Genomic DNA, 21,984 nt, shown 5'->3' with positions numbered 1-21,984 from the left:
CGTTTAACATGTCCTATGATTTAAAACTTACAATGATTGATGGGAAAGTTGGAAATGCCATTACAGGAACATCATCTACTTGGTACTGCTACATATGTGGTGATAAAAAATCAGAATTTTCGAATATTTCCAAGCAAAGATCAATAAATGAGGAAACATTACAATTTGGAATATCCCCCTACATGCTCGCATACGATTTCTGGAACATTTTCTACATTTAGCATATGATTTAAAGTACAGAAGCATACCGGAAAATGCAAACAAAAGTGCAAATAACAATAAGGAGTTAATGGAAATGAGAGCCAGTGAGAAACGAAGAATTCAAGAGGAATTTAAAAAGCGGATGGGATTAAATATTGATAAACCACTCACAGGATATGGAAGCACAAACGATGGTAATACCGCTAGACGTTTTTTTAAACATTTTGAAACTACTTCCGAAATAACCGGAATTAGTATGGATTTACTGCAAAAGGTCAATATTATTCTAATGGCGATAAATAGCAAGCATAAAGTGAACGCAACAAAATTTGGAGAGTATTCTACAAAAGTTTCTAAATTACTTTTGGAATTATATCCCTGGAAAGAAATGACACCTACAGTTCACAAGATATTATGTCATGGAAAGGTCATCATAGAACATAATATTCTGCCTTTAGGAGAGCTTACAGAAGAACCCCAAGAATCGAGGAATAGAGACTTTAAGCATATTCATCAGTTTAGCTCAAGGAAGTGTTCTAGGCAGTCTCAAAATGAAGATATTTTTAATAATCTGATTCTATCTTCTGATCCTGTTTTATCTACTATAAGGAAACGTTGGATTTGCTACAAAACGTTAGCATTTGAAAATATTCATGAATTTAAAGATTTACTTTATCTTTTAGATATGGACTACTGTGATACCGATTATTTTACAAAATTATATTAATTTATAAAAAAAATAAATAAAGACTATTTTTATATAAAATAAATACTTGTTAATTTTTTTTAGGGATAAAGAATAAAAGATTAATCGTAAAAAGTGGCTGTAAAAATTCATAAAAATTTAGGTAGTAAAACATGCCTAACAAATGTATGGATGAAAATAATAGTACTAGGTAAATTCTCTAAAAGATGTTGAGTTTTCCCTAATTAATTTGTCACTTAAAAAACATTAGGTAGGCATGTTATATATCAATGGAAAGGTAATTTTGTCTATTTTTCAAAACTGTATATAATTTTTGAAAATTAAAAAATTCGCGGAATACTTTTTTAAAAAAAATTAAAAAATGTTTTTTATTCAGTTTTTGCGAAGATACAAATTTTTCAAATTGCAATAAAAATTTTATTTATGAATATTTTTTGATGAAATTTTACAGTTAGGTAGATTTTTTTACTCAAAATCCAAAATTAAATAAAAATTTCGAATTTTTCTTATTAGAAATCCCGGAATTCCCAAAAAAGTTTTAAAAAATCCCAAAAATGGGATTTTTTGGTTTTTTGCCTATTATATCCATACCAGGGGCGGGGTTATCGAAACCCGTTACAAAATGATTAAGAACATATTGGGTCATATAAAACAGGTCACTATAATTTGATATCGACTATGCGATTTGAGAATTTTTGCTCAAAATTGAATTTTTATATAAAAATAGGGTTTTTTGGATGGATCTGGTCCCCTCGGTATCAAAAATTTTTAGGTTTTGTTTCATTTATCGTATTTTATGTAAAGTCAGCTTTTCAAAAAGTATAAATTCTATATACATCTTCTTAGAAACTTTTTAGATAACTTAAAAAGAAAAAGATACTTTTTTCCCCAAAAAATTGCAAAAAATCGCCTTTTTTAATTTTTTAAATTAAAATGCCTATAACTTTGGACTCAGTCATGATTTTTACATAATTCTTTCACTGCTTGATATATAGACTTGTTGTTAAGCGAATAAAAAAAAATGGCGAAAATCGGGAATATTTGGACCCGCTATTATCAAAAAACTAAAGTAAGGACGGTAAAAATTTTAAAATTTTAATTTTCAAATGCGAATATCTCCTAAACTATAAGAGATAATTTACTGCTACGATGAGAAGATTCTATATACGAAATTTTTTTTAAATCGGAACTCAAATGAAGAAATAAGATCGTTTTAAAAATTTAACATAGCCGAGGTGTCCTAATTTGAGGACCCCCCGCCGGGCCCCTGGTTGGCCTATAAAGTCCAAATTCAAAACCTAAACTCGACAACACCTCCTCTTTGTGCATACCAAATTTCATTAAAATCGGATTAACCGTTTAGAAGTTACCGAATTATTTCCCTCTTTTTTTTTCCTATACCACTGTGCGTTGTTGCTTTGCTCTTGTTTGTATACAGTAAAGAACAAGAACAACGTATTGCTATTGCTGAGCGCTCTATGTGTGTTTTAAAGTGAACCAAAAAATCGATGTTGTAATCTTGTTCGTCTTACCCCATAAAATTATTCCCTTTCCGATATTGACTATTGGTCAAAAAGCTAACATAAGTATGAAGCCATAACTTTAGAACAGTAAATAGCAGAAACACTCAGTACCTCAATACAAAGCTAACATTTTACTTCAAAATTTGTATTTATACATAATTCTTGTTACTTTAAGCCAAACAAAGTTACACCAGATTTGTCTCCAAAAACGTATTGGTCGCCGTAGGAGCGTACTTCGTATATTTTGATACGATGTGATAAATATTACTCAATTTATGCGGTTAAGACGAACAAGATTTCGACATTTTTTTTCCCTATAAAAGATCCGGTCAGTCTAATGTGTTAAAAACACAAAGGCTATAGCTAAACGCATTTACATAAATCAAATGAGTATCAAGCATAAAGGGTTTGGGCACCCTTTACTATATACAAACTATGGTTCAAAATATATACTGCTCAATAGTCTAATTATTGACTAATCAAAAGTCCAATCTATACTCTGATGTACAGGCAAGGCAATATACAGATCTATAGTCCAAACTATAAATAAATCATTAGTTTAGACTATAAACTGATCTATTATTTAGATTATAAACTTATGTAAATTCCAGACTATGGACTTATTTGTAGTACAGGCTATAAATTGTTCTATTGATCCAGAATACCAGTCTATAAAATTATTTATATTATAGACTAAAAAATTATCCTGATTAGACCTTTAATTCTACATCTATTCTTTTCGATGTATGTGATTGGGAACGGACTGATCGTTTAAATCCAAATAAATACTTATGTATATTTATATATTTTGTATTAAAGATAACACTTAAGTATGTAGAATTTTGTGCATTTTTGAACTCGTGTAGTGTGTTATTATTGTATTTGAAATGAACTCGGCTCTGATTATTTAAAAAAAACAATAAACATTTATTAGCTATTAAGATGTTCGTTCTTCTCTTTTCTCTCTTGGTATTTGATTCAGTGCTCTGAGTAAGTATATTATCTAAAAATAAATTTAAAATCATATAATTAATCTTCATTCAGTATCTTACTATGAGTTTGGCTTACCCGTTTTTGAAGTTTCAATTTTAGATTGATAATTAAATCCGCTATTAGGATACTGTGTTAAGCTTGGATATAAATGACGAGCATTAATAGCTGGTAAATCATCATACGTATAGGTTTTCTTGGGAAACGTGGAAGGCTGTTCAGTTTTAGGGACCCGCTAATAAGTTTTCGAAAAAAATAGCTAATACCAGTACATATACTTTCGCCCCAACCTTTACCACCGCTAGTAGTTCCACTAGTTGCTAAGAATAGTGTTGCAATCAACAAAATACCAAAAAATATTCGGAAGTTCATTGGAAGTTTTTTTGTTCTTAACTGAAATACGTTTTTCTATTAAATGATTATCATTTTCCAAATAATAATTGCTATTATATATTATTTGTTTATTATATTATAAATAATTTTAGTCTGATAACAGTTAACCCTAGAATACATATAATGCTCATTAAAACAAAAAGATGTTTATAATTTTCATTGGAACTAATAATTTATAAAATATTATTGTTATATGTTATGTTTATTTTTATTAGTTTTAGAAATATTTATTAGTTATTAGAATTAATAATGGGTAGTTAGTGCCAGACAAATAAAAAACATGATTATTTTGTAAATAAAGCAATCTACTCGTTTATTCACCATCGATAACTCAGAAATGGAGCATCTGAATCCATATATAACAAGTAGGAAAGTATAGTCGGGCATGGCCGACCATATAATACCCTACACCATGAGTATATTTTTAAATTTTTTATTTTTTTAAAGAAACTTTTACGTTAATATTACCATAATTCCAAAATATTTAAGCAATTTATTGATAAAAAACTAAAATTCTAAATGAGGCTTTATATAGGTCAAATATGGGCCGATCCTCGGTAAATTTGGTAAAGAATATATTTTTAAATAACAGTTAGTTTTGTTAAAGTCCATTACGATACAAATGGTTACAAGTCAATTTTAGACGTTTAAGACATTTTTGAAGAGGGGTTTGTATGGGGGCTAGGGCCAAATAAGGGCCGTTCCTTACGAAAATCTGCAGTGTCATTTATACATATATAGAACTTATTTATGCCAATTTTCAGAGAGATAATAGAATATTTGACGTAATTATGGCATAAAAAGTACAAATCGGGAGGTACGGTTGTATGGGGGCTAGGTGAAATAATGGACCGATTTCAACCATTTTCAATAGGCTTCTTCTCTGTGCCAAAGAACATGCTTGGTCCAAATTTCATCAAATTATCTTGAAAATTGCGGCCTGTACCTTGCGCACAAGGTTTACATGGACAGCCAGCCATTTTTTTTTAAATCGGAACTCAAATGAAGAAATAAGATCGTTTTAAAAATTTAACATAGCCGAGGTGTCCTAATTTGAGGACCCCCCGCCGGGCCCCTGGTTGGCCTACCACTGTGCGTTTTCCTTTACGCGGTAGTTCACTACACGCGAACTGTCAAGTAGAATCGAAAAGACTTCGTTTTGACCAGACCACTCCACTCGTCAGATGATGTATTTGTGGTATTAGATCCAGCCCGTTGTCGTGAGAAAACTGAGGATATCATTAAGCCTAAACTCAGATATCTCGCCAAGGTTAGATATGGAACTCTGGAAGGAATTTTGACTTTGAAGACTCTGTCAAAGTCCGTGTGTAGGGTCGGATGGTTGGTTCAAGATTGGAGGTAACAAGCTCAAAATCTTAGCGTGTCCATATGTTCTTGATCTCCAACTCAATGCGCTGCAGGCAGATATGGCCATTATGTAAGATCTATTGGTAAGATGTGCAATATAGTGTTCAGAGCTTCTGAAGGACTAGTTCTTATAGCACCTGTTATCTCAATGCATGCTAATCTCTGAAATTTGTATAATTGATCCACAACAACATTCCTGATACCAGTATCACAACGTCGTCCGCATAAGCAACGACCTTTATCCCTCTGTTGTCCAGTTCCGTAAGAATCGAATTAACAACGATAAGCCAAAGTAGTGGAGAGATTACATCGCCCTGAGGTGTGCCTCGTTCTACTTGTTTGGACTTAACGCTATTACCAAGACTTGCAGTAATTATTCTAGATTTCAACATAGTTACCAACCAGTTACTGATATATTCTTCAACATCCAAATTAGCGAGAGCTTGTTGAATTGCAGAAGTATTTACGTTAATGAAGGCACCTTCTATGTCTAAGAAGGCTCACATAGTGTATTGTTTGAATGCGAGGGATCTTTCTATAACTCTTACAACCTCATGTAGAGCTGTCTCAGTAGATCGTCCTTTAAGGTAGGCATGTTGACTGATTGAAAGCCGTGATGAGCTCTCTAGCCGTTGCCTAATATGTGAGTCTATGAGTCTTTCCAGCGTTCTGAACTGAAAAGATGAAAGACTAATTGGGCAAAAGTCTTTCGCATTTTCATGACTCTTTTTGCCAGCTTTGGGAATAAAAACAACCGAAACCTTTCTCCAGTTTACCGGAACATGGTTAAGAGAGAGGCTGGTTTTTTTTGCGAGTGCTATAGCTTTCTTATAAACTTTTAGTTTGTCGCATTATGGCTGCCACGATTTATTGTTTGAGTGCTTTGAGTGCTTCAAACTAATTTGCACTATCTTCAGTGCCATTGTCAGGTTTATCTGGTGGTTCGGAGAGTATCATGATGCACTTGCTGAGGAACTCCTTTGAGAATTCGTCCAAGCATTTGATCACCCTGTATCCCTGGTGAATTTCACTGGAGTCAAAACGGGGTACCTTGTCGTCTTTATTAGTGAGCAAGTGTTCCATAACGAGCTCAGTTAATTTAGACTCAATGGCACCCGATTCTGTTACTACAGGGTTAATGGCCCCGTCTTTTTCAGTAACCAGAGCCATTAGAAGGTGGTCCTTCACCACTTCATTAAATGGTCTTCTGGCAGTTGTCGAGGTGGCTACAGGTCCCGGAGTGGTTTTGCCTTCTATTACCTTCTCCTTTTCGGCAATTTACCATCCTCAGCCTGTGAGTGGTTTCACTTGGACCTCTCCAAAGACATAAAAGTAAAAGTAGTAAATTTCCAGTATTGCCATAACAATAGAGAAACTGGAAATTTCTCTATTGTTATACTATTTTGTTATTTCTCCTTTTTATACCCTACACCACTTTGGTGGCGATGAATTCGATGAAATTTGTTACATGATCTTCTATTGACACGGGGACGAAGCCTTTGTTTCACCCATACAACAGAACCCCCGAATAGGTCTTGTAAACCTTGTAATCAAACTACAGGTCGCAATTTTGGAAATAATACAATAAAGTCTCTTGAAAATAGTTAACATCAGTCCATTATTTCACCTAGCCCCCATACAACTGAACCCGCCGAATATTGCTTTTATGTTTATATAATTATGTTCAATATACTCGTATCTTGATAAAAAGCTGCAAAACCAAGTTCTATACTAGCCTTATAATTATAGGGCCTCATTTCATTCTAAACCCTATAAAAAGCCCTCTTAACTTAAATATCCACAGTTTTATTTAACAATAAGGGCCAATCTTAAGGTGAAGGATTAGGGATTAAAGTACCCAATTAGTTTATTTTGTTTGTAAGTTTAAGCGCCCAATGGAGGTAGTTTAAACTTGAGCAAGAAATGCAATAGTGTAAACAACAGTTGCAAAAAAAATTAATAAATTTTTTTAAAAATAAACATTAAAATGTTTAATTTATTGATTAGTATAAATTATGGGAACTTTACAATATATTTTTTGTATTAAATTTAAGTTTTCATTAATTTTCATATTACATTTACAATTGTCTTCTTTTTATAAAACATGCATCGTTTTCTGTTTTTATACCCACCATCAAAAAAGATGGGGGGTATATTGTTTTTGTCATTCCGTTTGTAACACATTGAAATATTCGTCTAAGACCCATAAAAGTATATATATTCTGGGTCCTTATTAGATTCTAAGACGATCTAGCCATGTCCGTCCGTCTGTCTGTCTGTTGAAAACACGATAGAGTCCAAACGGAAGTAGCTAGCGAGCTGAAATTTTGCACAGATACTTATAGTTGATCCAGTTTGTTTGGTATTGAAAATGGGCAATATCGGTCCACGCTTTCGCCTAGCCCTCATATAAGCCCCCCTTTAGAAAATGACATTATCGCCAATAACTGTGGGTTCTCACCTAATTCAGACTCATATTTTTAGGTTCACTATTATAGAAAATTCAAAAAGTACCTGTTGTAGAACGAAAATATATCAAAAATCCCCTTTAATGTGTTTTTGTCTAATCCGGGCTATATTATGGCTATATAATGTTTCTTAGTTCATTATTATAGAAAACTCAAAAGGTACCTTTTGAAAGTCGAAAAAGTACCAGAAAGTTCCCTTTTATGGGTTCTCACCTAATTCAGACTCTACATACTTAATTTCATATTTCTATTATCAATAGTATCGAAGCCAGACTCCACATACATAATTTCATGTTTCTAGCACTAGTGCTGCTTTCGCTCTGCTACTCTTACTTTGCTGTTCTCACTCTGTCTTGTTTATATAAACAGTACAATAACAAAATTTACCGTATGATTATGTATTTTGTTTTTTTTTTTAAATCTCAATTTTTGATGAAATTTTCAGAGGTTGTCACGGATTTTTTTTGGCGGGACCTCCGCCTTAGTGTTATTGCAATCCTGGGGTATAAAGAGGTGGCCAATACCTCCAGTCTAGCCGGGACTGAAAAATTGGTTACACTCTACTGCTTGGCTTAGTCCTTGCATAGATTGCCAGAGGTCAGACCAGAGCACCGCATAATCTGGTACTATGGGTGGCCAGTTGCCCGCAGAACTATGTCCTGGCTGGTCAGTTGGTTGAGGTTCCTTTGCGATTAACGTAGTGGCTGTGGTTTAAACACAAATTCGCGGGGAGAGTAAGTGGCGGTTAAAAGACTGATACATGATAATAGTCAATATTTCGAGATAAGTTCTGTTACCGAAAACAGAGGTGTAACTGTATGACTAAGCGTTAGAAATGAGGTATTAATTGTATATGGTACGGGATGAATGTGAGGTTCGGCGGGCCTTACCCCACCCGTCTACCTAATGAATGTGACGTATGTTTTTCTCTTATGAATGTGTCGTATGAATGAGATGTGTGCTGGGTTGAATAATGATGGATGAAAGGTAACATATACATATGGTACCATTGAATTTCCCTTCCTTGTCCAGATATGCTCAGAGTATACACTGTTCATATCAGAATTAGCACAGTGTTTCCCTTTGAGTAAGAACAATGTCTGTGGCTTATTTATGGATCGTACTTCGGTCCACCGGTTACGTCTCTAGGTGCTGTTGCCGAATCAGAGAACATCCAATGGTCAGAGATTAGATAGCTCGAGTACTCCAGCAAAGTACTTGTGCATGGACCAGTCAAAGCCAATGTACAAAAATTGCCACCTGAGTTTTTCATTGAAGAACAAAGGGGCAATGGTAGACCGTTCTCAAGTCTACCCAGTGCATGAAAAGTCCACCGTGAGATTAGGCCGTCAAGGTAGGTGCTCACGTTAAAACTCTTGACAGATAAAAAGATAAAATTTTAGTTTTTGCTCAAATTCCGAAAAAGAATTCTGTTTAGTAACATATGTAAATTTTCAAACAACGAAAGATTTGTCAATATAGAATGGTTTTAACGTGGAAATAATACTATATGCAAAACATGTGCTAAAAGCAAAATCTGTTCCCAATCATTTCCTCAATCTGAAACCCGTTCAGCAAATCTGTTAGAAATCATCCATAGCAAAATGTGAAGTATTTCAAACATTCAAAGCTATCTTAGAAAATCAGACAAGACAGAATTAAAACTCTTTGCACTGACAACGGCGGTGAATATATAAGTAAATAGTTCGACAATTTCTTGAAGGAGAATGGCACAAAGAGACAGTTGGCCGTACCTCACACTCCACAACAAAGTGGTGTCGCCGAAGGAATATGATAGTTAATGCCAATTTAAAAAAATGTCGTCCTAAAGGTAAGAAGTATATAATGGTAGGTTATTTGGAAGAATCAAAAGCATACAAATTTTATGACACAAAAAAAAGAAGTTATAGTGAAACGAGACGTAATTTTTTTAAATTTAATTTAAAAGAAAGGAAAACAATAGAATCGAACCAGAAAGTATTTTGATAGAAATCTGAAAAAAAATAATATTGTAAACATAGACCAGAACACCTCACGTATGTAATAGATGAAAGTGCTGGTCAAGATCAGTGTTGCCACCAAAAAATTTAGAAACTACACTTGATCGACTCTTAAATTATACATTTAAAAAATTACACATGCCCTTTTTTAATTTTTATTTAAACATAAAAAACAATGAAACAAAAATAAATCATATACATATTTTTCTATACGAATATTTAAATAATTATAATTATTTCATTTATAAACAAATTATAAAATGAGATGATTACTTAAAATATCTCTAAATATACATGTATAGTTATAACTGCGATCACTATTTCCAATTCTTTTTGATAATTGCTTGACTAGGTTCATAGTTTTCTTTACCGTTTCTTAAAATTCCTTCATTAGTAAAAACATTTATGCAATTGTTTCAGAAGACATTCTATTTCTTAAATCAGTTTTGCAATTTTTCAAATTACTAAAAATTCATTTAGCAGAAGCATTTGAAAAAGTTAATATTAAAATAATCTGAATTACTTTTTGTAGATTGGGAAGCAAACATTCTTCTAAAGAATTTTTTAATTTAAAAACTTTAGGCCAGTACATTTCTCTGGTTCTAGACTTGCATTAAATTAAAATTTTTCAAAGTCTAATAGAGCATGCTGTCGCCATTCATTATCAAGTTGTTGTAAATCTGTGTCGAATGACGGAAATCTTTTTTTAAATAGGGATAATGTCTTTGGTTCAAAAGACAGAGCAATTTTGGGATTAACAATATCTACAATAGAATAAATTTGATCACTAAAATCAAATCTTGATTTTATTTGACGAATTGCCTCCATGTAAAATTCTCTACAATCTTTAAGAAAGATTTTTTCCTGATGCAGATATCTGAGTTAAAGATTCATATGCAGCAACTCTAATATAAATATCATTTATGTTTGAAAATAGGTTTTCATCTGATTCGTTGATTTGCCATACGCTTTTTGACTTCAAAACATCCATTTTTATATAATTTGAAGAATATATTTGCAATATATTAAAAACTTCACTTTGAAAGAAACTAGAATACCTAAAGCATATGACAATCATTTCAGATTTATTTAGCCAATCAGATTGGAGTCTGAAGTCATTTCTTCCAGTCATCCCTAAAATATATTATTATTTAACTAGATCTAAAAAACAACGTAACTTTTACACACTTAAAACAAAAACACCACTAGAAATTAGTTTGAGTTAAATTTGATTATTTAAAAATTTTCTTATTTCTTGTTTCGTTATTTTTGAATATAGAAATATGGATATGTACCATTTACATGTATGTATGCGAATCACTTTTTTTAACAAACGGCTTTCAACAAATTCAAAAAATCGCATATATTAGAAAAGGACGGACACTTTTTGCTTAAGTGTTTCAAAGGGACAATAAATTTCTATGTATGTGTGTGGATCGTTTTGTTTTAATAAAAAACACTGACTTATTATTCAAACAAGTGTGCAAACTGTTGCATAAAGCGAAAATAAATGAAAACCAAAACCAGTGTTTGAAAGAACAAATTTGATATAAAACAAGTAAGAGTGCTATATTCGGCTGTGCCGAATCTTATATACCCTTCACCATAGTGTATTTTAAACATAATTTATCTTACAGTCTAGTTAATAAGAACATTAAAAAAATTTGAGTCGATTTAAGCCGAATGTTTTGGCGGCGGCTCAAGCGTCTAAATATAGTTCGGCGGCGGCTAAGCTCCGACTCGAAGCCGGTCGACTTCGACCTCTGATTCATTGGTAAACATTGACGAGACGTAGATTTTGTTTTTGTTTATCGTAAAAAATTGTTTTCAAAAGCACTTGGAAAAAATTTGTGTTAGTTTTAAATTTCAAACTTACATTATTCGCATAAAAATTATTGTACAATAACTCACAATCTATTCTCATATAATTGAAAACGTTTTAAATACTTTTTCTATTCATTAAAAAAATATATTTGCAAAACAAAAGGGAAAATTATTTTATTTTAACAAAAAATGCAAATCATATTTTTTTGCTGTGTATTTTTTGTATGTTTGGATTCCAAACATACAAAAAAATACACAGCTGAATAAAACCAAATACATCTACACACACACACGTGTAAATCTTTTTCTATATTCAGTGTTGTTGTTGCTTTTATAACAATTTTTTGATGAAATTTTCAGAGGTTGTCTCGGAGTTTTGCTCATATCTCCGTTATTTACCGACCGATTTTGCTGATTTTAAATAGCGATCTTCTCAAAAGCATGTCTAATAGAATTATTGAAGATTCGGATCTCGCCGATATCTGGGGTCTTCTAAAAACTGATTTCAACAGACAGACAGACGGACATGGCTTAATCGACTCCGCTATCTATAAGGATCCAGAATATATATACTTTATAGGGTCGGAAAATTATATTATAGAAATTACAAACGGAATGACAAACTTATATATACACTTCTCACGGAGGTGAAGGGTATAATAAGTAATACTTATGTAAATACAATGAGATTTTAAATTACACATAATTTACACATGAGATCAATTACACATGGCTACACATGGAAATAAAAATTACACACAATATGTGTAATTACACATGAAGTGGCAACACTGGTCAAGATACAGATTTTGAAGAAATAGATAGAAGTGCTGCTATACAAAAGCGTAGAGAAAGACCTAGGTCAATAAAAACATGTAAGCCTGGGAGACCAAATGAGCAGTTCAACAGCCTTAACTTGATGACTAAAAAAGAAATAAAAATTCCTCAAAATGTACATGAAGCAGTGAATTGAAGGCATGCGGAAAAGTTGATAAAAACAATGGAGAGAGAATATAATTTACTTATTGAAAATAATACTTGGTCCGTGGTCCAGCTACCAGCAAATCAAAAGGCTTTTTCATTGATTTTTTCGTTGACGAAAGATAAAAATGATAGGGTGAAAAGATTTAAATCGAGGATTGTAGCAAAAGGCTGCAGGCAAAAGTATGGCATCAATTATGAAGAGACGTTTTCCCCGGTAATACGATACGCAAATTTTAGATTGCTGTTCGCAATTGCTGTTGAACATGAACTTCATATGCATTAAATGGACGTTACAACTGCCAATTTTCACGATAATGTATGTATGAAAATTCCTGAACATTTTGAAATAATGCTGTACCCAAACTCAATAAATCTTTGTACGGACTAAAACAGTCTAGTTGTAAATGGAATTTCAAATTAGATAATGTTTTGAAAGGATTTGATGCCTCCAAGTGAACCCTGTCATAACCATAAGCTCAATTTTATTGCCGTATGTATTGACGACATTATCGTAGCAAGTTCGGACAAAAGTAGCAAATATCAAGTAAGTTGAAAATTGTTGAACATTTTTTTTAGGAATTGAAATCGAACGAGATGGAGAAACTGGTTCGATTACCATAAGTCGCAAAACATATTATTTATATTATTTTATATTTGAAGACTACAAATTGCACTACCAAAAAACTGGTAACAAAATAGAAGTTGATGCGGTTTGGGGAGGTGACCAGACAGAACGCAAATAACATCCAGCATAGAAAAATACATATCGTGTATATTCTCTATGCTGGATGCATATTTTCGTGGGAATCCACGAAACAAAACATCGTAGCCCTCAGCTGCATAAAAGCTGAGTACATAGCTCTTTGCGCAGCAGCTAAAGAAGCCGTTTATTTGAAAAAAAAGTTTGAAGCTTGGATTAAATAATTTACAAGAATAACACAACAACATGACAAGTTAAGTACATGACAACTTAAGTACACAACAACTAATAAAGAACCCTGTGTACCATGCGTGGAGCAAACACATTGATATAAACTATCATTTTGTCCCCGATATTTATAAAAATAATTATATTATTTTATACCGTGAGAAGGGATATACCCTTGTTTGTCATTCCGTTTGTAATTTCTATAATATAATTTTCCGGCCCTATAAAGTATATATATTTTGGATTCTTATAGATAAGGGAGGGAGATTAAGCCACGTCCGTCTGTCTGTTGAAATCAGTTTTTAGAAGACCCCAGATATCGGCGAGATCCGAATCTTCAATAATTCTTTTAAACATGCTTTTGAGAAGATCGCTATTTAAAATCAGCAAAATCGGTCGGTAAATAACGGAAATATGAGCAAAAATCCGAGACAACCTCTGAAAATTTCATCAAAAAATGTCATATTTTTTTAATGCTTTGTTAAAAAAGCAACAACAACACTGTATATTAGAAAAGTTTGTGTTTTTATTTCGTTTAGCGTTGTCGTTGTTCATTTTGTTTTGCTTTTAGTGTAATGTATATAACTACTTAATATGTTCAAAATACACTATGGTGAAGGGTATATAAGTTTTGACATAGCCGAATATAGCACTCTTTCTTGTTAAATATGTAACAACTAATAAAATGATAGCATTATTTCAACTAAGAATTTAGGAAAAATTAAACATTAGAAATTTACTGATTTAATGGGATTGTATTGATATTTCAAAGCATTTAGTAGTATATAGGCGAAACTAATTGTCAAGGACCTATGTCCCCTGTTAAAGACCTAACTGGTGAGAATGTATTTGTAAAAGCACAAAAATAAACACAGTTGTTTAAAAGGTACTAAATAAAAAATGTATTTTTTGGATCTTATTTTTTGTGTGTTATTAATGGAATTTTATATCCTAGTGCATGAAAATATTAGTTAATTATTTTTTTGAAAATATATTTTATCTCAAAACATAAACACGACAAGTAATATTTCTATATACGTCTGTGCCGAATCTTATATACCCTTCACCAAGTATGTTTTAAAAAACAGTTTTTATTTATTTTGTATCTCTGCACACATGTCACTCATAACATAAACTGTATCAGAAAGAAATATTAAACGTTGTACTGTAATACCACCGTCAAACTGTATTACCACCTTTAAACAAATATCAGCTGTGTTACCAACATATTACTTCTTTATCTCCTTGTTCTTGTTATACCCACTTACCTTCGCGAGACTAGAACAGCATGCAAACATACAAAAAAATACACAGCTGAATGAAACCAAATACATCTCCACACGCACATGTACATCTTTATCCAATTCACAGTGTTGTTGATTTTTAACAAAGCATGCTGATTTTAAATAGCGATTCGGATCTCGCCGATATCTGGGGACCTCTAAAAACTGATTTCTACAGACAGACGGACATGGCTTAATCGACTCCGTTATCTATAAGGATCCAGAATATATATACTTTATAGAATGTAAAATACTTTTTTTTCGTTTGTAAAATAAAAATAATTTTCGGGGTTTTAAATAAATAAAAAGTGTTGCAAAAAATAATAAACATTAAGTTTAATTGATAAGAAAAACTAATAAGAATTAATTTCCTCGCAATTTTGAAAAAATTTGAAGTTTTGTGAGTGCGTTTAGTTCTCACAAATTTGTTTTATTCTCTCAGAGTTCGTCTGTGTGCAGAGAATAAAAATTTTGTTTGAATTCGCTTCAGTTTCGCCTATATGTACTACTATATGTTTCAAAGTATTTTTGTATTGAGGAGAAGTGTTCATTTATTTTGAAATTGTACTTTACAATAGAAATACTTTGAATTTTATGTTTTTCATCAATGTAGTTTGATATCGTATTCAATGTAAAAATATTTTTTGTCACTTGCTGAAAAACTTTTAATAAACTTTATTTTTGTATAAAATATAAAAAATACATAGAGTTTGCTGTTATTGATATTTATTTCGCCTTTATATGAAAAAGGAAAGATTCAAAATTTTTTTAGTGAAATAGCAAATAATAACTAAAACAACAACAAAAATGTTTTTCCCGCTGCGATTGCTATTGGAAAAAACTGGCTAACTAAAAGCAGTATAATGACGAAATTTAACACAAACAGGAACATAAATCAATTTACCAAATTTAGTGATAATCGGTTCATAATTTGTCCTACCCATTATATTAGATCCCCATTAGAAAATTACCCTATAGCTCTTAAGTGAGTTAATAATAGCAGTAAGCGACGAAATTCAGAACCACCAAGTTTTATAAGACCAAAATCTCTCCACCAAATTTGAACAGGATCGAAAGTAGACCTTATATAAGGTCTACTTCACAAAAATTTCGGAATGCTTGATCATGATTTACATCTTATCGTAGGACCGCTTAAATGATACCCCATTCGTTTATAGGGAACATTTCAATTATCACTTTATATAATTAAACATTTTCTTTCTTACAATATTAACATGTACATGGTACAAATTCAATTGGAGTGATATATTTGTATGCTCCTAACATCACTTTATGTTTAAAGTTTCAAAAATTACACTAAATTTTCATTTGTTAGTTAGCTTTTTACCTAGCTCTTCCAATTTGCTTTTAAAAATTTACAATTTTTCACAACACAATGTACCCTTCAGATTTATCAACAGCACTTCTAAAGATCCAATACCAATCCCAAATGGCTCAATTAGGACTTATTCTCAAATTAAATGTACAAATCAAAAAGTATTTGTTTTTGATTAATCAAAGTACGTTTTGCAAAACGAAAAAGTACCAAAAAGTTCCCTTTTATGTGTTCTCACCTAATTCCGAATCTACATACTTAATTTCCTGTTCCTAGGTTCAATATCATACAATATTCCAGAAGTACCTTCTTTGGGTTCTCACCTAATTCAGACACTACATACTTAATTTCATATTTCTGGGTTCAATATTAGAGAAAATTCAAAAATTACCTTTTAAAAACAAAAAAAGTACCAAAAAGTTCACAAAAGTTCCTGTTCTCACCGAATTCATACTCTACATACTTAATTTCATGTTTCTAGGTTCAAACGAAAAAGTACCAAAAATCCCCTTTTATATGATTTTGTCTAATCCGGGCTATACATACTTAATTTAATGTTTCTTAGTTTATTATAGAAAACTCAAAAATTACCTTTTGAAAGACGAAAAAGTACCAAAAATTTCACTAAAAAATAGTGGTAGTGAAAATTTTTCAACTACCACTAACCATTAGTGGTAGTGAAAATTTTGCACTACAATGAAATAGTGCAAATGTTCAACAATCACTACATGAATGCTTTAATATGCACTAAAACCTAAAAAAATAGTGTTTATAAACATATTCCAAACAAATTGAAAATAAATATGTTCAAAATATTTATATTAAGGAGTGAGATCGAAAAATTCTTAACACACGTTTTTCATTACATTTTTCAACCAAAGTATTATTTGATTTTTTTTTTTTTTTTGATCAAGTTACCTTTGAAAAACATGTCAGTTATTATGTGTAATGTCAATTATATTAATTTTTTTGTTAATCTGATTAAAATGAGTGATCAGAAAAAAGTCCGTACTGAAATTATTAAATATTTTCAACTAAACCCAACTTGGTCTTACAAAAAGTTGGCCAAGCATACAAAGGTCTGCCGTCAAACTGTTTCCAATGTTATTAAACAGTACCGGGAGAACTTGTCAGTTGATAGAAAACCTGGTTCAGATAGAAGGAATGTTCTACATGATGTTTCTAAAGCCAAAAAAATAGAACGCATTTTCAAAAGAGCTCCCAACACATCCGGTAGGAAAGCAGCTCGGTTAGCTCAGTGCTCGGACTATTTGGTACGAAAAGTTAAAGCTAGTGCAGGTTTAAAAACATACAAGGCTCAAAAAGTTCCTGACAGGAACGCTGCTAAAAATTTAGAGGCCAAAAACAGAGCACGGAAATTGAAGTCAAGTTTTATAAAAAAAAATATTCTTGCTGCATAATGGATGACGAAACGTATGTTCTGGCAGATTTTTCGCAACTTCCAGGTCAAAAGTTTTATGTTGCTGATGCTCGAGGGAATGTTGAAGAAAAGTTTAGGACCCAAAAGCAGACAAAATTTCCCAGAAAGTTCTTGGTATGGCAAGCAATATGCAGTTGCGGCAAAAGAAGCCAATCATTTGTTACAACGGGCTCTATAAATACCGAAATTTACATCAAGGAATGTTTACAAAAAAGGCTGCTTCCATTCATAAGACTTCATAATGTGTCCACTTATTTTTGGCCTGACTTGGCATCCTGTCACTATGGTAAACAAGCCCTTGAGTGGTACAAGAACAATAATGTGGTATTTGTACCAAGAGAGGCAAATCCTCCAAACTGCCCGGAGCTAAGGCCAGTGGAGAGATATTGGGCTCTTGTTAAAAGAGAATTGAAGAGTACAAAAAAGGTGTCCAAAAGTGTGGTGGATTTTAAATGGAGATGGACTACATGTTCGAGCAAAGTGACAGAAAGCACTATAAAAACGTTAATGGAAGGGTTTCCGAAAAGGGTTCAAAATTTCATCACTAGTGATTAAAACTATAAAAATATTTTTTTTTTGTAAATTGTAATAATAATTTGAATCAAATAAAAAAAAAGCTGTAAGTTTAGTGGTTTCTTTTTTATAAACATATATGTATGTTAAGAATTTTTCGATCTCACTCCTTATATTAATATATTGATAAAATTTCTGTATTTTTTTTTTTACTTTTTACTTTTTAAAAATAATATATTACAAAGTCGATTAAACAGTCAATACTTTAAATATTTTACTGATCGTGGCTTTGTTTGTATGTATTTCTTGCGTTCAATGTTCTGTCCAATTGTTACACTATCCACTTTATGAATAATGCTGTGTAAGCAATTAATTACTATATAATCTAAGAACTTTTTCAATAAAGACACACTTCGCTTAACACAAGGGAGCTGTAACTTAGCTCTTGCGAAGAAATAAAAGAACTTAAAACATCTTAATTTGCAAAATACTATAATTTGCTTTTGTCTTTTAATTTTGTTACTACTTTAATATTAGTATTAATTAATTCATGTAATCAAGAGTATAAATTAATTCAATATAATTATATTATATTGAGTTCCTTAAACATTAGTGAATGATTATATTTTTGCACTATCCTATTAGTGGAGAAAAAAATTTGCTCTGAGCTGTAAAAAAGGGTTTTCACTATCACTAAATTAATTTTTAGTGAAAAATTTTTTTTGTATCACTACCACTATTGCTAGTGAGGCTGTACTTTTTCAACTCACCACTAAATATCTATTAGTGATAGTAAAAAAAATTGCACTATCACTAATATTTAGTGATAACTGCAAATGATTATGTATTTTGTTTTTTGCAATTTCTGTCTGAGCATGAAAAAAATCTCAATTTTTGATGAAATTTTCGGAGGTTGTCTCGGATTTTTGCTCATATCTCCAGTATTTATGGACCGATTTTGCTGATGAAATAGCGATCTTCTCAAAAGCACGTCTAACAGAATTATTGAAGATTCGGATCTCGCCGATATGTAGGGTCCTCTAAAAACTGATTTCAACAAACACACAGACGGACAGACAGAAGAAGCAGTTTCTCAAAAAAGCAGAGGATGCAACAGCCGTTTCATGTTCAAATGCAGTTTTTTTTAATTGATATTATAAATTTAGAGGCAGAACGTATATATCTGTTATGCTTTAACAACCATTCCCTCAACAAAATCAAAGAAAACAAGTTTAAATGTCTCCTGGTAATTTGATTTTGAAAAACGACAAAAATGTTTGAAACAAATGGTAACATAAATTGTAATAATTACTTAAATCTAGTTGTGTTAAGATATTTTGAAACTCTTTCAAGTTTTTTGTGATAATCTTTAAATTTTTTATTGAATTTATTTTTTGAGTAATAACAAAAATCAGCCGTTTTACATAGTTTACAACAATCAACAAAGGGGCTCACGCTTTATATAAAAAGTCGGTGTAAATATATTAGAGTATTAAATATACTGCCAAGAGTGAAACCCGCTAATGTGTGTATGAAAATAAAGAGCCACAGCTCTACATATAAAGATTCACATTTGGTTCGCGAAAAATACAATAAAATCGTCCATTTTGAAAAAAATTGTCATAACATTGCTAACAAAATATAATAAAAAAATATAACTATAAAAATTAATTTTGTTCGTAAATTAAAAAAGCCACAATTGTTTTTTACTTTCAGCTATATCGTCAACAAGTTCAGTTTCCACTAAGGCTTTGGCTGAAAAATTTCTCTAGCAAAAACTACCGGGCTCACTCGCCAAAATTAATAAAAAAGAAATGAGTGAAATTGACAAAAACATTTATGAAGTCCAATTGAATGTAAACATTATATCATCTTCACAAAAAAATAATTTATACCAGTATTTAAAGAGAAACCCATCTTCCATTGAAAATAAAAAATCAACAACAGATAAGAAAGAACTAACTTCAAATCAATCATCTTCAATTAAGTCTGTAAACACCGATGCAAGTTGTTCTTTAGGACCTGGCGATCATATTCAACAGCATTCCAAAGCGCCAACGTTACCCATACATTCTCCACACTCACCACTGCTATGTGACGAGTCGGCCAATTATCATTTAAAAAAGACAAAATTGTCTGCCAGGTATATTAATAATACAAGTTTTAATGCAACAAACGATAATTCCATGCTTGGTACTGAAACATCATCCAAACTAATATGTTATTGTGAAAAAGGAGGAGAGGAATCTTTAGAGTGTTCGAATAAAAAAATGTCAGTAGATTTTGGTGTAGCAAAACGTTTAGTTCCTACACGCAATGCAGCCACAAGTCCACATTTGGACATACGGAAACTGGGTAGTATGACTACGGTTACACCCTCCCCCTCTTTAACAAACGACCTGTGTTGTAAGTTGACAGATTGTAGAAAAAATCAATCAAAAATCCATAACGCTACAAAAATAGTTGACGAGCGAAATAACAAAAAAGTATTACATAAACTCAACTCTATTGGTGAATCGAAAGATATAAAACTTCTTCGAACCACACGTTCACTGTCACCAAGACCACCTATACGGCATCAACATGCCATACTAGTATCAGAAACTAGAAACGATGATATGCAATATTCTCGATTATCTTCAATTAACGCTCGTACCAATAAACAACAAATCAGCAAAGTTTGTCGATCTGAACAGTCTTCTCCCAATGTAATAGATGGTACAGAAATACAATTTTCATACAATGAATCAGCAAATCGTAGTACAGGTTGCTTGGGTAATGTATATTCTGACCCTTGGTTAAAAATAACTAGTGCCGATAATATGTCATCTTCTAATTTGTCTGCAAATACAGAGAAACGATTTAATCCCGCTAGCATAGTCCTTAAAAGCAATGATGATCCTTGGGTTAAAAGGGCAGATATAGAATCCCTCCCTAAATCTTCTAGATATGAGTTGTTTCGTCAAAGCAAGTCATTTTCGGTCTCTAAATTTGATGTAGATCCATATTTATGGAATAGTACTAAATCTCCTTGTCACTTAAATGATGGAAAAAATGGAACTTCTGTAATTAACGTCAAAACAAAGTTGCGATCAGCTCCGTCTTCTCCTCACTTCTTAACAGCGCCATTAAATATGTTCACATCGTCTACATATCCAACTAACCCAAGTTTTAACGAAAAAACTCCCACACGATCGTCTAGTTTTTCACCTGCAAGAATTAAGGACAACAATAATCCTTTCACGGATTATACTTTACACCGATCTAACTCACCTCCGCCCTCAATATCAGTTGCTGCCGAAATTATTGATGAGCAAAACAAAAGTAAATCAAAATTAAATATTCGGTCTACGAATTACGAATTTTTGAACGTGTGTAATCCACTACTTTTAAATGCTAGACACAGTTTCTCCTCCGTTTCTGAGAAACAACAGGGAGAAGAATTGCAACTTAATATACGACGTCTATCTGATCAAATGCATCGTGCTCACACAACTCTTACCAATTCCATTAAAACATTTTCAAGTGATTGCTATGTTAGAGAAAATCGAAAAGATGAAAATAAAGCATTATGTTTTGCAAATGACACAAAGGAGCCAAACATTGGAGAAGGAGCTGCAATGAACAGGGCTGACTTCTCGGACTATTTGGAGCAATTTAGATGCAGTGAAGCCAAAAAAGCAGCTGTTAATAAGGAAAGATCATGTTTGTGGAGGGAAAAAAATAAACTTACAAAATCACAAATTAATCAACCGATCGCCATTAATAAAACTCAACAATCATCAGATTGTCTTTTGGAGACTACATGTTGATTTCTGCAACAATCTATTCTATTAACTAATTATTTCTCATGATATGGCATCAATGTAATATGCAATCATACATGTATTTTACGAAAAAATATTGGTAAAAAACTAATAAAAACATTCATAAAATAAATACTCCATTAAAATATACAACAAAGAAATAATTTATTTAAATACACAGTAGTGGAACAGTAATAGAAAACATGCTTCTTTGAATAAT

At 31.9% G+C, this 21,984-nt stretch overlaps 1 protein-coding gene and 1 long non-coding RNA gene across 5 annotated transcripts in view; one reads left to right on the top strand and one right to left on the bottom strand.

The window, feature by feature from the left end:
* Positions 1-21,914, top strand: part of LOC111683480 (alpha/beta hydrolase domain-containing protein 17B) — a 145,435-nt gene extending 123,521 nt beyond the window's left edge. Inside the window, exons 2-3 of one of the 4 annotated variants that reach the window (XM_046950307.1) lie at positions 19,675-20,733; positions 20,812-21,914. In XM_046950307.1, the coding sequence (XP_046806263.1) occupies positions 19,773-20,733; positions 20,812-21,770 (1,920 nt within the window). In that variant the 5' untranslated portion in view covers positions 19,675-19,772 and the 3' untranslated portion in view covers positions 21,771-21,914. Of the gene's footprint in view, positions 1-12,219; positions 13,002-19,674 lie in introns of those variants that run through there. The other 3 variants (XM_046950306.1, XM_046950305.1, XM_023445552.2) reach the window with 3 other exon arrangements.
* On the bottom strand, positions 3,397-3,834 carry LOC124419748. Its single transcript, XR_006940794.1, has 2 exons — positions 3,499-3,834; positions 3,397-3,433 (listed from the first exon to the last, which is right to left on the bottom strand). It is a non-coding gene; the product is annotated as an uncharacterized LOC124419748 (long non-coding RNA).
* Positions 21,915-21,984: the final 70 nt, after the last annotated feature.

The sequence above is a fragment of the Lucilia cuprina genome, chromosome 4 (genome assembly GCF_022045245.1).
Source record: "Lucilia cuprina isolate Lc7/37 chromosome 4, ASM2204524v1, whole genome shotgun sequence".
In the NCBI taxonomy this organism is placed as follows: domain Eukaryota; kingdom Metazoa; phylum Arthropoda; class Insecta; order Diptera; family Calliphoridae; genus Lucilia; species Lucilia cuprina.
The sequence above is the reverse complement of the archived record's forward strand: the minus strand, read 5'-3'. Positions and strand labels throughout refer to the sequence as shown.